The sequence below is a fragment of the Primulina eburnea genome, chromosome 16 (genome assembly GCF_022965805.1).
Source record: "Primulina eburnea isolate SZY01 chromosome 16, ASM2296580v1, whole genome shotgun sequence".
Lineage (NCBI taxonomy): Eukaryota > Viridiplantae > Streptophyta > Magnoliopsida > Lamiales > Gesneriaceae > Primulina > Primulina eburnea.
Window position 1 is genome coordinate 7,761,938 of NC_133116.1, and position 14,813 is coordinate 7,776,750.

Here is a 14,813-nt window from a genome sequence, read left to right on the forward strand (position 1 = left end):
CCACACTTTGATGAAATTAAAAAAAACGTACCAATGCAAATGCTAATATATCCATTAATATTTAAGATCTACACAAAAAAATTTGTGAAACATTTCACTGGTCAATTTAGTGAGAAGGGTATGTGATTCCATCTAATTCATGCAAAATATTATATTTCATAGTAATCATGGATTTGATCGAAAAAATCTCTCACACACACACACATATATATATATATATATATATATATATATATATATATATATATATATATATATATATATATATATATATATAAACGAAATTTAATATTAAAATTTAATAAGCCGTCAGCTAATTTAACATGTACGACGGAAATAATTTTTTAAATGATATCCGAGGAATTTTGTTCAAACTTAAATTCGAGACAATGTCGGGGAAAAAATGCGGTGGCTTGATTAGAGGTGGGGGGGTTGGCGGGCGTCATATGCAGCCTGAAAAAAATAATTGTTTTTGACTTTTGGTTGACTACCTAGTGGAGGCCGCACGCCAGGAGAGCCGGACTGTGCTTATTTAAGCACAGAATTCTTCTGAAAAAAAGTAGATCATCCCACACAAGTGCTTGAAATCAGAACCATATCTCAAGCCAATCGATCAGTCGACTTACCGTTTGAAAATGGCAGCAACCACTTTCTTGAACGTAAACAATAGCTGTGGCATCAAGAAAATCAACCAAGATTACTTACACCTTCCCAAAAGGCAAATAATTTTTGATACAATTCCATTTTTTTAAATTATTTTTGTTCATTATGCTGAATCATTCCCTTGATCTTTCAGGAATTTCTCAGTGTCATCGGCTGCTCCACAAGATTTGCATATGAAAAGATTTCCCCAGAGAATAGATTCAAACAGGATTACATTCACGGGGGATGTGTTGAAATCTAGCGCAAAGCTAAACACAAGATTGGTGCTCAAGTGCAGAACAGAAGTCGCAGAAGTTGCAGATTTGAATAATGCTCCGGTTGAAGAGATTAAAGTAGAGGAGGAAGAATTATCGAGAGCTACTTTATTATGGAGAGCCGCCAAAATACCTTTGTATTCTGTTGCTCTCGTTCCGGCAACTGTAAGTAACCCTTCGTGTTCATCACATATAGGACCCTTCGATCGGATATGAGTGATAGAACCCGAAATTAATTTAGCTGAAGAAGCTGACTAAATAAATTCTAGCGAGTGAAATTTAGGGTTTTTCAAGTAAAATGTATTCGAAAAAATTCATATCTTTGATGTATTTAATTATGGGACACCCAAGATATAATGAAAAATGATGTGTGGAATAACAGGTGGCCTCGGCATTAGCTTTTTGGCAAACGGGACAGGCTGCGGTGGGCCGTTATTTCATGATCTTGGCCTCTTTCGTGATCGTCAATATTTGGATCAAATTGAGGTAAGACACGTGGGCTTGTATCTCATTAATTCAAGATTGTCTCCACCTTGTTGTGGTCTAAGTTTCTCTAAAAAAATTTGCATCCTCGATTAATTTTCTTCACTGGTTTTAATTTGTTTATGCAGCAACGACGTTTACGATTTCGACACCGGAGCAGATAAGAACAAGAAAGAATCTGTCGTCAATATCTTTGGCAGGTGAGGATCAAATTCTACCCGAGAAATCCTAAAAAAAAAAAAAAGCAAATTCGATTTTGTGAGAAATTATTATGGGAAAATGAAGGACTAATAGTTTCTTTCATCACTATGAAGCCGGAATGCCATAAACTATGCTGCTTGGACAATACTTGCCATCGGTTGTTCGGGCTTTACAGGGCTAGCGGTAGCTGCAAAAAGTGTTCGGGCTTTGATTTTGATAGCTGCTTCAGTGTTTTGCTTCTACATTTACCAGGTAAAAATATATATATCAGTTCGAACTAGTATTAGTTTGATCCGAGATTCAGGGGCGGATTTAGCGTAGGGCGAACGGGGGCCACAGCCCCCCCAAAAAATTTAAAAAAAAATTTTAGTGTATATTAATTTTTTTTAAACTTAATATATAAACATATATATATATACATGGCCCCCCAAAATGAATGATACGTCCATGTATCTCAGTGTGTTTGATCCGTACGATTTCGAAACCTGGTCCCTCTTTTTTTTTGGCTTAGCGACGGTTGTGACGAAAACCGTCGCAAAATCCGCGACGGTGTCTTATAACTGTCGCCATATAGCGACGGTTTTTGAGAAAACCGTCGCAAAATAAACTAAGCGGCCCCCCAGTGTCTAAATCCTATATCCGTCCCTGCCGAGATTGGAACGAGTATTTCGTGTTAGCCTTGAGGCCTATATATCGACTACTTGCATTAAACCAATGCATTAAACCAATGTTTGAATCGACGTTTTGCAGTGTCCACCCTATCGTGTAGCTTACGACGGATTGGGAGAGCCAACTCTGTTCACCGGCTTCGGCCCCCTCGCAACCATCGGTTTTTATCTGCTTCATAGCTCCGCTAGGTGTGTTTTTCTCATCCATATATGTATATATATACATACATATATATATATATATATTATATGTATGTATGTATGTATGATGATGATGATTTATGAGTCAGTATGTAAAATCTAGTTAATCGTTGGCACTGATTTTGATCATAGGGGTCAGCTACCAATTACCAACACCGTTGTTTGGTCATCAATTCTGGTCGGTTACACGACAACCTTGATCCTCTTCTGCAGTCATTTCCATCAGGTAATCCATCAATATATTATAAACAACATGTTATATTTTATATTACAAAGATATCCGAAATTCAGAACATCTCTAAACTCGAGCTCGGATTCGAATCGTGCAGATTGAGGATGACAGGGCTGTTGGAAAAATGTCTCCTTTGGTGAGGCTGGGCACTAAAAAAGCATCCAAAGTACTGCAATATGGTGTCGTGGGGCTTTATGCCCTCTTATTTGGTTTGGGGTATACCAACACCGTTCCTTTGGCTAGTGTGGTAAGCCCATTTCTTGGGATACTTGAATATATATAATTATCTCTTAACCCGATTCATTATTTTAATTGTTTTTATTTTATTTTTCAGATTTTTGGTTGTATGACATTGCCACTAGCAAATCTTCTACTCACCTTTGTCCAAAAGAACTACCAGGTAAAAAACTCATGATATATCAAACAAACAAAAAACAAAAATATATCATAAAACAATATCATGGCAAGATCCAAGGCAAAAAATTTCATAAATTTACATATACAAAAATTCCATTTTCTAAACATAATTGTTTGTTTTGATATTGACAGAATAAGGTGAAACTGTTCAAGACCAAGTACTTCTGCGTGGGGCTGCACACTTTGTTTGGTCTCGCTGTGTCAGCTGGACTGGTGCTTGCAAGAATATTGGCCAGACAACCGGCCATTCCTGTCGTACTTTAACTTAATTTCCTTGTATTCGTAGTTTCTATTCGAGATCTGTGTGAGGCTTCCTTCAGGCAGAGCCCAACATATATATAATGATAATCATAATCATCCAAGTTTAGATTTATTATTTGGGTTTATTATCTACTAATATAAATCCTGGCTGCAAATACTTTGAACAGTGTATCCTAAATAGTTTTTATATATTACCATTTTTTTAAGAGTAACAAAAATAAAAAAATCTAAGTTTGGTTTCCTGAAAAAATAATAATCTAAGTTTGGTTCGGTTTGATTATGGAATGATTTTTGGTTTCATTGGTGAAATCCTTGGACTGGGAGCAGGAATCCTACTCGCAGTACTCTGATTTCGTTGCATTACCGTTCTTCACGCTCTTTTTCCTGCGGTTCGATTTTTCGTCGAAATATTTTTTATCAAACCAAAATCAGCATGTATTTAAATGAAGTACGGGGATGGTCAAATAAAATTGTCTTAATTAACTAAATTATCATAATAATGTTAAAATAAAATCACTAAACTTATTATAATTAAGTCAATTATCAATTGTGTTTTTGCTAATTTTTAATCATTTGCGGATTTTGTTTAAATTTCTTTTTTTTAGAATACATATTATAGATATTTAATTTTATATCAGAATGGATCATTTGTAAATTAATATTAATAATTTCATGTTCACTCAATTAAATATATATAGTAAAAGACATATATAAATAAAATAATATGTAATACTCAGTTAAAAAATATCATATATAAAAATTTTAATTTTAAATTATCATTATAATTCATATTTATTATAAATATTATCTTAATTAAAAAATTATAAAGATAATATCATAAATTTAAAACAAAAATAGAAAGTAATTTCATTTCTTTTATATTTATTATAAATATTATCTTACTGCCACTCTACAGAACCGTACACAAACTTCGTGCGGGACTAGTACTTTGCGTTTCTCATCTCATGGAAAACCCTTTTCGCTCCGCTTAGCCTTATCCCCCTCTAGGGGGATTTTAGTGATAGGTTCTATAGGAACTGGACGATCCTATAATTTAAAACAAAAATAGAAAGTAATTTCATTTTTTTTTAATTTATCATTAATTTCTCTTTATATAAATAAATTTGAAAGTAATCAAATTATATTGCAAATAAAATAAAATATTAGGAAAATTTGCAAAAAAACATATAAAATCTACGTGCTCTCAATGTCCATTTTCATTGAAAAGTATCATAAGAAATATTACATTTTTTGACATGTTCTTAATGACACTTATAAAAAATTGCAATGTAAGACCGAGTGCTTGCCGCTTTACCAAAAGCTATAGTTAGTGGTAATAGTGCAACTCAAATCTCTTAAACCGCACAGTAGCTCACCACGGTTCGATCGCTCTACCAAGCAGGGACAATTATTGCACCTAACAATCTCTCTCCTAATAATTGCACTCCTTGCCATCAATAAGAATCGAACCCGTGACCTTGGTTTTGATACCAATGTAGGACCGATTGTTTTCCGCTTTACAAAAAGTTATAGCTAGTGGTAATGGTGCAACTCAAATCTTTTAAACCGCACAGCAGCTCAAGCACCACGGTTCGATCGCTCTACCAAGCATGGACAATTATTGCAACCAACATGCAAGCTTCAGATATATACTGAGACATTAATTAATATCAAAATTTATGAAATTAAAAATAAAATAAAGTATCATATGAAATATTTTGTAATATTTGTTGTCAGTTCAACTAAATAATGAAATAAAGTTATTTTTTTATTTCCAATATCAATCCTTAAATCAAAAAATTCAGAAGTCACCTAAATAAATAAATAAAACATTAATTAAATAACAGTCAGAAAAAAATAACTAAGTCAATTCAACTAAAATAATGAAATAAAGTTATTCTCATTTTCAATCTCAATCCTTAAATCAGAAAATTGAAAAATCTCATAAATAAATAAATAAAACATTAATTAAATAACCATGAAAAAAATGTAACCAAGTAAATTCACAAAGTATACTCATATATTTTTAGGTATATTTTTAGTAAATATATTTCTGTCCTCTGTTGTTCAGGTTGAAACTGAAGGCTCTCTATATGTATGCTGGTGGATTCTAGACATACTCCATCTTTGCTCTTAGGGAGACGAGGCAGTCTGACTTTTGGCTTTCTGCGGGTCACCATGTTGCAACTTGCATTCTCGTCGTATTTTGAGGTTACAAAAGCTCGACTTGGAAGTATGCTTAGCTGGAGGAAGAAAGCTTAAAAGAGTAGCTTAAAGCTGATTTATTTCTGAAAATAAATCTGGCTAGATATTGCTCTATCATATGAGAAATGGGATCTCAAATCTCAAATTGATAGCGTATTTGAGAGATGAAAAAAGCTTAATCTAGTGGCTTTGAACAGAGGAAGACATTTATGTTTTTTGATAAACTGTAATATCATGTCCCGAATCGGACTATGAGACATGTAGTAATGGCATTGTAAGACAACGTATATGAATCCTCCAACAACTTGGGCTAACGTTTGGTAAAGAGATAATGGCTGCGTAGTATTATCGGTGCCTATCGTCTATTGCCTGGATATTATCTGTCTGGATTGTGCATTTTGCAAGTGTATTGACAGCCTACCGGAAATAATAGCATCTAGTAGAACCAAGAAGCATTTTATTACGCTTTATGGGTAAAAATGAATTTCCTAGAAACTAATTCCCTGTGTCCTTTTTCGGCTTGTTTCAGGTTTGTACTTGTTGGTTCAATTGTTTTAGCAATTGATGATGCTAGTGATGTGTTTCTTGAAGTGGGGAAGATGTCTAAAATATACAGTGGTGCGGAAGCACTTGCTAGCGTTTCATTTGTTCTTTTTGTCTTGTCGTGGATCCTACTTCGTCTCGTTTGCTACCCTTTCTGGAAACCACAAGTGTCTCTGCATCAAATCTATTGTTTGCTTCAAAAAATTTGCCTAAATAAATCAACTTTTGACTATCCTATTTTTGTAAATATAAAAGCATTTGATATGTTTTCTTGATTACTGAAACTATATGATTTTCTATCCATTTGCTGATTCTTGGAACACCCAGCAGTGACATGAACCCTTATTCTTTGCAGGTCATTTTTAACTGTTAATATTTATTTTTGGTTCGAGAAACATGAGCAACCAAAGCTTTATAATGATAAGAGGGTTGGTGAAAAGGCCATAAGCGAATAGAACCACGTAAGGGTAAAGATAAAATTAGTTTTATTTATAAATCTTGATTAAAGATTATATTCTACTCAAACTTATTTTGCATCAATGATTTCTGTCATCTGTAACAAATATTAGTCGACTGAAATGTTTTTCTAGTTCGGTATTAAACATATTGAATCACTGGTTTTGGTGGTTGAGTTTTGATAGTGTGGATTTCTAGTGATCTATTTGAATCTATATTTTCACAATAGTATAATTTTTATTTTTATTTTTGTATAAAATTGTATTATGGCATGGGTGACCGGATTCTTCCCCTTCGAATGCTTTTTCAAGCTTCCCGACTTACTTACCTCTTTATCAAATGCAAAAGTTAAAATTTATGGGTAGATGACGGTCAAATACTGCTCGTCTTTGGAAAAAGAATCTCTAAGCCACGGTCGTGTTAGAGTAGATGCCCTGCAAGCCAACGGTTGGCTAAAGAATTTATTGACTCAAGTGAAATAGACAGTCTTTATTTTAATATAATTTAACTTTTAATGGTTTCGTAATACTTTATCTGTATACCCATGCAAGCAGCATAGATAAAGTCCTTGATTATGCTTTAATACAAATGAATCGTAATTCGATGTTGAAACTCATTTGTAAACACTGCATATTCTAAATTCGTTCCTAGTCGATTCAGCCGCCTAAAACATGGATAAAGGTCGCTTGAGCTCGAGACTAGCATCTGTGATGTTGTGTACTGCGTTTCTTGGTAAGGGCATAGAGATGTCCAAACATACAGATGGGTAGTCATATGATGATTATACCGAACAACCCTCCCTCGGACTTTTCAAGTGGTTATCATTCATCGAGAGGATAAGTCCGTGGTTATGATTGTACAACATTAGTCCTTACGACCCGGGACAACACTGAGGCTCTATATGCTAGGGCTGTGCTTTGACTCGTTTACCGGCTCCAGGAGAGTCATCACGTGGCGAGGTTGGGTACAATTGCGACACATATAGGAGCCAGTGCATTGTAGTCGGGGATTCACCGCTCACCTACGGGTGTGGATATCCTATGTGATCTAATGAAATAATAGTGCATGGAATCTCTGGCCAGAGTACGAGATGTACGTTAGAGAAGGAGTTCTCAAATAGTACACGCGATGCCACTATTATAGTTATCACATAGTTATCGAATTATTATGCAACCCTCGATGAACCAATGGTTGCAGATTCGATCGGGATATATGAGATGAAAGGACCGTACTGTACGCTAATCATAATCGACTGGTTCTTGCAGGCACTATCAGTGATACCTAGGGGATCATGGGGCGATGCTACTAGACGCTCTTACCATGATCCGATGGGTGCAATCAGAAATGAGTTCTGACATTCTTGATCAAGGTGTTGATGAAAAGAATGGGGCTAACTAGGGTAAGCCCGAATAAAGGATTATGTCCTGAATCACAAAGAGTTGTGAACCCACGGCTAGCTGTATCCCTGAACCATTGAGGGTCACACAAGTACTGGATTGTTTGTTCCCGTTGAGAGAATAAATTCAAGGAGTTGAATTTATATTATAATATAGTAAATTCAAGGAGTTGAATTTATGATAATTACATTTTGAGAAAATAAATTCAAGGAGTTGAATTTATTGATATAGTAAATTCAAGAAGTTGAATTATGAAATTTTGAGAGAATAAATTCAAGGAGTTGAATTTATAAAATTGATAATTTAATTTATTAAACTCAAAAGTTGGGTTTATTAAATATTAAATTTTGGAGGTGATAAATTCAAGGAGTTGAATTTATAATTTAAATATTAAATTCAAATGTTGAATTTATAATTGATTTAATTTATTAAAGCTCAAATGTTGAGTTTATTAAATATTAAATTAAATATAGTGGAAAGTATGTTTAATGGGCTTGTAGGAGTACAAGTCCAACATACTAAATAATTAAAGTTCTTAATGGATTTTGATTAATTAATTAAATTAGTTGGACTAGCCCAATTAATTAATCAAGCCCATTAATGTTAATTATGGTAATTAGGTTATTGAGTTTTCTTTGACCTAAAATGAGAGCCTCCACAAATTTGGATTGTGAGATTTTGAGAATCACAACCATAATCCTCCAAATATTTAGTTTACTTAATTAATTTAATTAATTAAGTAAATGATGATTAAAAAAAAGAAATAATGGGATTTCTTTATTATAATGGGATATGATTTTCGAGACTTGGAATTCCCAAGATTTGAAAAAGACTCTCGGCTCTTCCCATGGACCTCTCGAAAATCTCTTCACAAAACAAGAAAAATTTGGCTTAGGAGATTGAGTCGAATTTTTCGTGTTCTATCTCAACGCAAAATCTCTTTCAATTTTCTAGTGCAAATTGGAAGAGGAACAAATCATCCAGTCGTGGACCTGATTAGAAGAAAGGAGTCTTTGAAGAAAGTTCGTAGGGATTCATCAAGAGCCAGATCTGTTATACCGGATCGGTTGGTGTCCAGTGATTCATTCACAAAGGTATAATTTCTGACGCCCTATGAATGTTTTGTTAAAATCATACGAGCGCCCAAAGAAAATTATTTTGTTTTCAAAATAAATAAAATTTTTAAACTTCCGCTGCTTTTGGGCGCGTAGAAAACCGTGATACAACAGTGGTATCAGAGCCAGGTTTTCTGAATGGTATGATTTAAATTATATTGAATAATTTGTTTCTAACCACACAAGAAAATTTTCAGAAATATTGATGCACCATAAAAATTAAATTTTTCGGAAAAAAAAAAAAAAAAAAAAAAAAAAAATTTCGCGATCTGCCCGGAACTGTTCCGGGCAGACCCCGCGCAGGGCTGCGCGCGCAGCGCGCAGCGCCCTGCGCGCAGGAACGCGCAGCGCGCGCGCGCAGCGTGCGCGCGCAGAGCGGCGCAGCGTGCGGAACGTCCGCACGCTGTGCGCCGCCCCGCGCGGCGTACAACGCGGCGCAGCGTGCGGAGCGACCGCACGCTGCGCGCGGCGTTGCGCGCACCTGTGCGCGCCTGCGCGCACAGGTTGCTGCCACTGCCCGAAACGTTCGGGCAGCGGGCGGGCAGCGGGGGCGACGACCCGGGATCGTCTCGGGAAGCGTGCAAAATTGATGGGCTTGAATTGTTTGGGCCCGGGGTGCAATTTTCTGATTTTTCAAAATTATGGGGAAAATTGATATTTTTGAAATTGATTCAATTTTTTATTTTGGAAAATTAATTTTTGGAAAATTAATAATTTTCTTGTAAAATAAATAATTAGAATATGATTTTAATTATTTATGGTAAAAATGAGTTTTATAAGAAATCAATTATTATTGATTTAATTGGAAATTAAATAAAAGAGTTTATTTAATTTATTAAATTCTTTAATAATTGTGGTGGTTAGTGATAAAATTATTAGATATATGATTTATCAATTAATTAAATTGTTTAATTAAATTGATGTTAATATTTGATATTAAATGCATGAAGGATGATCGAGAGCCTTGACCAATGTGTTAGGTGTATGTTAGGATATTTTACTGTTTTTATTCAATTTTATAATATTTGATATTATTAAAGTGGGCCTGGTTTATGGCCCGTTCCCACCACCATGAGATGTATCCCTTATGTGCCATGGCTATTCAAATGTAATAATTAGAAATAGTGGGAGATCAAGACTGGAAGATGGTGGGCCCGATGATCAAGATGAAGACATGTAAAATATTGGAAGCTTTTGTAATAAGTTGCATTTGCATCCCTGCATTCACCTAGGTTTGGACCTGGATCCATGTATGGCTCACATGGATCTATTAGTGTTGGCAATCGATCATCCTTATTTATTGTTGAATGTCATATTATGATATATGTGATATATAGTAGTATGCATGTATGTATATTATTATATAATATAGTTGCATGAATCCGGCAAACATACAAACTCGTGGCACGCGATTTTCAAATAAAATGATGAGACAAATTTTTTTAATTAAAATCCCTCATTTTGAATATGATTCAAAATTTATATCAAACCGAATAAGTAAAAATTAAAAGAGTTTAATTTTTCCTTGCCTTCCATCAACCGTGGTTGCATGTTGATCGCTACCCGCGGACAGTGTCTGGCTCATATTATTGGGGAGGCCTGTACGCCGGAAAGCTGTGACTTCCAACGGACATATGATGTGAATTGAGTGGAACTCCCATAACTTCGGCTCATATTATTGGGGGAACTCATGGCGACCGTCTACTACAATTCAATATTGATGGGTTGGTTTGACACGTGAAAATAAACGGCGTCATATTATTGGGCCCTTATTAAACGTGAGGCAAAACACGCGGAGGTTGCATAGAGATGCAATTGAACTCTACCTTTTGGAAATTATAATTGGCTGATATTATTCGGGATTATAATTGGCTAATTGGACTCTACGTGCCCACTAAGGAAATACGATTTCCCTTTTTCATCAGAGGGTGGTGGAAATGTCAAAATAGTGGGAGGGAGATTTATAAAATAAAATCCATAGTTTATATCTTAAAATTATTTTAAAATAATCAGCAACCATTATTCTGTTTCCGTATCAGTATATTTTCGATTTCGTCACGTAATACATTTCTGTTATTAACTAGCTAACCGAATCTAATTTTCAAGACTGGTTGGGAAATTGTTCTGAATTCAGAGAAAATGACACACACACTAATGTCAGTCTTGTTGAACTGACAAAGCATGCAAGATGGTAGGACCATAGTGTGCAAGCTAAAGTGTGATGTGCTCGCTTCTATATCAAATGAACTGTAGGGACAGTTTGAGGAAATGTTGAATGCTGCTGACATTCGAATGCATATGCAAGAGTTGCATGGTGCATGAAACTCGTACGATGATGCACACCACTTTCAAGGAGCTCATGACTACACGTATGCAAGATGGGGCTTTGGCCCATGAGCGTAGTGTACGTATGACTGGGCTTATTGAGAAGGTGGTGGGCCTGGAATATGTGATTCCTAACGAGTTACTAGATAACATCAATTTGTTGTCTTTCTCTTCCTCATTTGACGGGGTTATGGTGAATTGAATAAGATAGATGATAGCCTTGAAGAGCTAGTCAATACGCTTATAACTTATTAGATCACCATAAAACAGGGAATTGTTGTTTTTCTAATGGACCTCTCGTCAGACGAAAAATAGCCCATAAGGTAAGGGAAAGAAATGTTCTGCCCCTCACAAGAAAAACAATCCCAATAAGAGGCAAACTCTGAAGGACACTTAAAGGGCCTACAAAGCTCGATAAGTCGGAACATATTTATTACACTGCAAGAAGTCTGGACATAAGAAATTGTATGCGCCAGAAATGTTCTGGAAATGATAAGTGAATGTCCAAGTAAACATGATTTCAACAGCTAAAGAATGTTAGATGATCCAAATCTCACACAAATATGGCACGCTAGACTAGGTCATATTTCCCAATGAAGGATGCACAAACTAGTGGGAGAAGACATGTTTGACTCGTCAGACATAAATTCTCTACCTGCTTGTAAGTCCTGTCTAAAAGGAAAAATGACTAAGAATCCATTCGATGGAAACGTGGAACGTGCGCATGGTCTATTGGATTTGATCCACACAGACATTTGTGGCCCGCTAAGTGTTAGCACCAAATATGGGCAATCCTACTTCATTATACTTACTGATGACAATTCGAGGTATGGATATGTTTATGAAACACAAATCTGAAGCATTTGAAAGGTTCAAAGAATTCAGATCTGAAGTAGAAAACCAGCTAGAAAAAGGTATTAAGGCATTTCGATCTGATCGAAGTGGAGAATACTTGAGTGCTGAATTTTTGGGTTATCTAAAAGAGAATGTGATTCTCACAGTGGACTCCACCAGCAACACCACAATTGAACGGTGTTTCTGAACATTGTAAGCGAACCTTGTTGGACATGGTTCGATCAATGATGAGATTCACTAAATTGCCTACATCGTTTTGGGGCTTTGCGCTTGAAACTGCGGCAATGTTGTTGAATAATGTCTATACTAAAGCAGTGGATAAAACACCATATGAGATATGGATGGGAAAAACTCCCAAATATTCTTACATGAGAATATGAGGATGTCCTGCTTACGTGAAGCAGACAGTGGGAGACAAATTGGATAGTAGATCCACTTTGTACTACTTTGTAGGATATCCAAAGAATTCTATTGGATACTATTGCTATCATCCCAATGAAGCAAAAGTGTTTGTTTCAAGAAATGCCACCTTTATGGAAAGGGAATTTCTATTAGATAGAAAAGGCAAGATGATAGAACTTGAAGAAATTCAAGATACTCCCTCAACTATAGTAGTTGAACCTAATCTCCAACAACCAGTAGTTGAAGTACAAGCTCCTAGAAGGTCTGATAGGGTTATTAGACCACCTGCTAGATATACACTTCTTCATGAACAAGACCATGATGAGTCTTGTGTTGGATGTGATCCAATGAACTTTAAGGAAGCAATATCTGATACTGATTCAACCAAATGGCTTGAAGCCATGCAGTCAGAGATGAACTCTATGTATTCAAACCAAGTCTGGAGATTAGTGGATCCACCTGAGGGAATCGTTCCCATAGGATGCAAATGGATCTACAAAAGAAAGCTTGGGGCGGATGGGAAGGTATTTTCAGTAGGAAGTGAGCATAAGGTATGCAAACTTCAGAGATCAATATATGGTCTCAAGCAGGCGTCAAGGAGTTGGAACCTCATATTTGATAGCACTAACAAAGAGTTTGGTTTTGCTAAGAATCCTGAGGAACCATTAATGTACAAGAAAGTTAGTGGGAGTGCAGTGACATTCCTAGTACGTTATGTTGATGATATCCTGCTCATTGGGAATGATGTAGGATTACTGCAATCAACTAAAGTATGGTTAGCCAGCAAATTCTCCATGAAAGACATGGGTGAAGCATCCTACGTATTGGGAATACAAATCTATAGAGATAAATCAAAGAGGATGCTAGGACTCACCCAAGTCACTTATATCGATACCATTTAGAAACAATTCTCTATGGAAGAGTCCAAGAGAGGATACTTACCAATGTGTCATGGTGTTACTCTATCTAAAGCTATGTGTCCTAAAACTGATGAAGAGATAGAGATGATGACACGTATTTCATATGCGTCAGCTATTGGTAGTATCATGTATGGTATGATATCGACACGTCCAGATGTTGCTTGCGCTCTGAGTGTTACAAGCAGATATCAGGCAAACCCTGGTCCAATGTATTGGAAGGCCGTGAAAGATATTCTTAAGTACTTGAGAAGAACTAAGAACTTGTTCATGGTCTATGGGGTGGAGAATTAAAATTGGAAGGCTACACTGATTCTAGCTTCCAATGTGACGTAGATGATTCAAAATCGACCTCTGGCTTTGTATTCATGCTATATGGTGCGGCTGTCATTTGGAAAGGTTCCAAGCAAGACACCGTTGCGGATTCCACCACTGAAGCTGAATACATTGTTGCATCTGATGGAGCAAAAAAAGGTAGTTTGGATGAGGAATTTTGTCCAAGAGTTGGGCGTTATTCCTAATGGAGTTGATCCAGTCCCGTTGTACTGGGACAACACCGGTGCCATTGCGCAAGCAAAGGAACCAAGGTCTCATCAGCGATCCAAACATGTACTGATGAAGTTCCACATCATACGGGAGATAGTGGGAAGAGGAGACATATCAGTTGAAAGAGTCCCCTCTGCAGATAATGTAGCTGATCCACTTACAAAGCCCTTGCCAGGACCATTGTTTGAAAAAAGCATCGCGAAGCAATGGAGTTAAGGGTAGTTGGCTCTAGGGCAAGTGGGAGATTGTTAGAGTAGATGCCCTGCAAGCCAACGGTTGGCTAGAGAATTTATTGACTCAAGTGAAATAGACAGTCTTTATTTTAATATAATTTAACTTTTAATGGTTTCGTAATACTTTATCTGTATACCCATGCAAGCAGCATAGATAAAGTCCTTGATTATGCTTTAATACAAATGAATCGTAATTCGATGTTGAAACTCATTTGTAAACACTGCATATTCTAAATTCGTTCCTAGTCGATTCAGCCGCCTAAAACATGGATAAAGGTCGCTTGAGCTCGAGACTAGCATCTGTGATGTTGTGTACTGCGTTTCTTGGTAAGGGCATAGAGATGTCCAAACATACAGATGGGTAGTCATATGATGATTATACCGAACAACCCTCCCTCGGACTTTTCAAGTGGTTATCATTCATCGAGAGGATAAGTCC

The 14,813-nt window shown here is 36.1% G+C and overlaps 1 protein-coding gene across 1 annotated transcript; it reads left to right on the top strand.

Annotated features, from left to right (window-relative positions):
• The first annotated feature begins 509 nt into the window (after positions 1-509).
• On the top strand, positions 510-3,492 carry LOC140816427 (2-carboxy-1,4-naphthoquinone phytyltransferase, chloroplastic-like). The gene is made up of 10 exons (XM_073175682.1): positions 510-718; positions 797-1,082; positions 1,300-1,403; positions 1,529-1,600; positions 1,715-1,853; positions 2,352-2,458; positions 2,603-2,696; positions 2,800-2,949; positions 3,037-3,102; positions 3,252-3,492. Exons 1-10 carry the CDS (start codon positions 636-638, stop codon positions 3,381-3,383), a joined length of 1,233 nt encoding a protein of 410 aa, XP_073031783.1. The 5' UTR covers positions 510-635; the 3' UTR covers positions 3,384-3,492.
• The last annotated feature ends 11,321 nt before the right edge of the window (positions 3,493-14,813 follow it).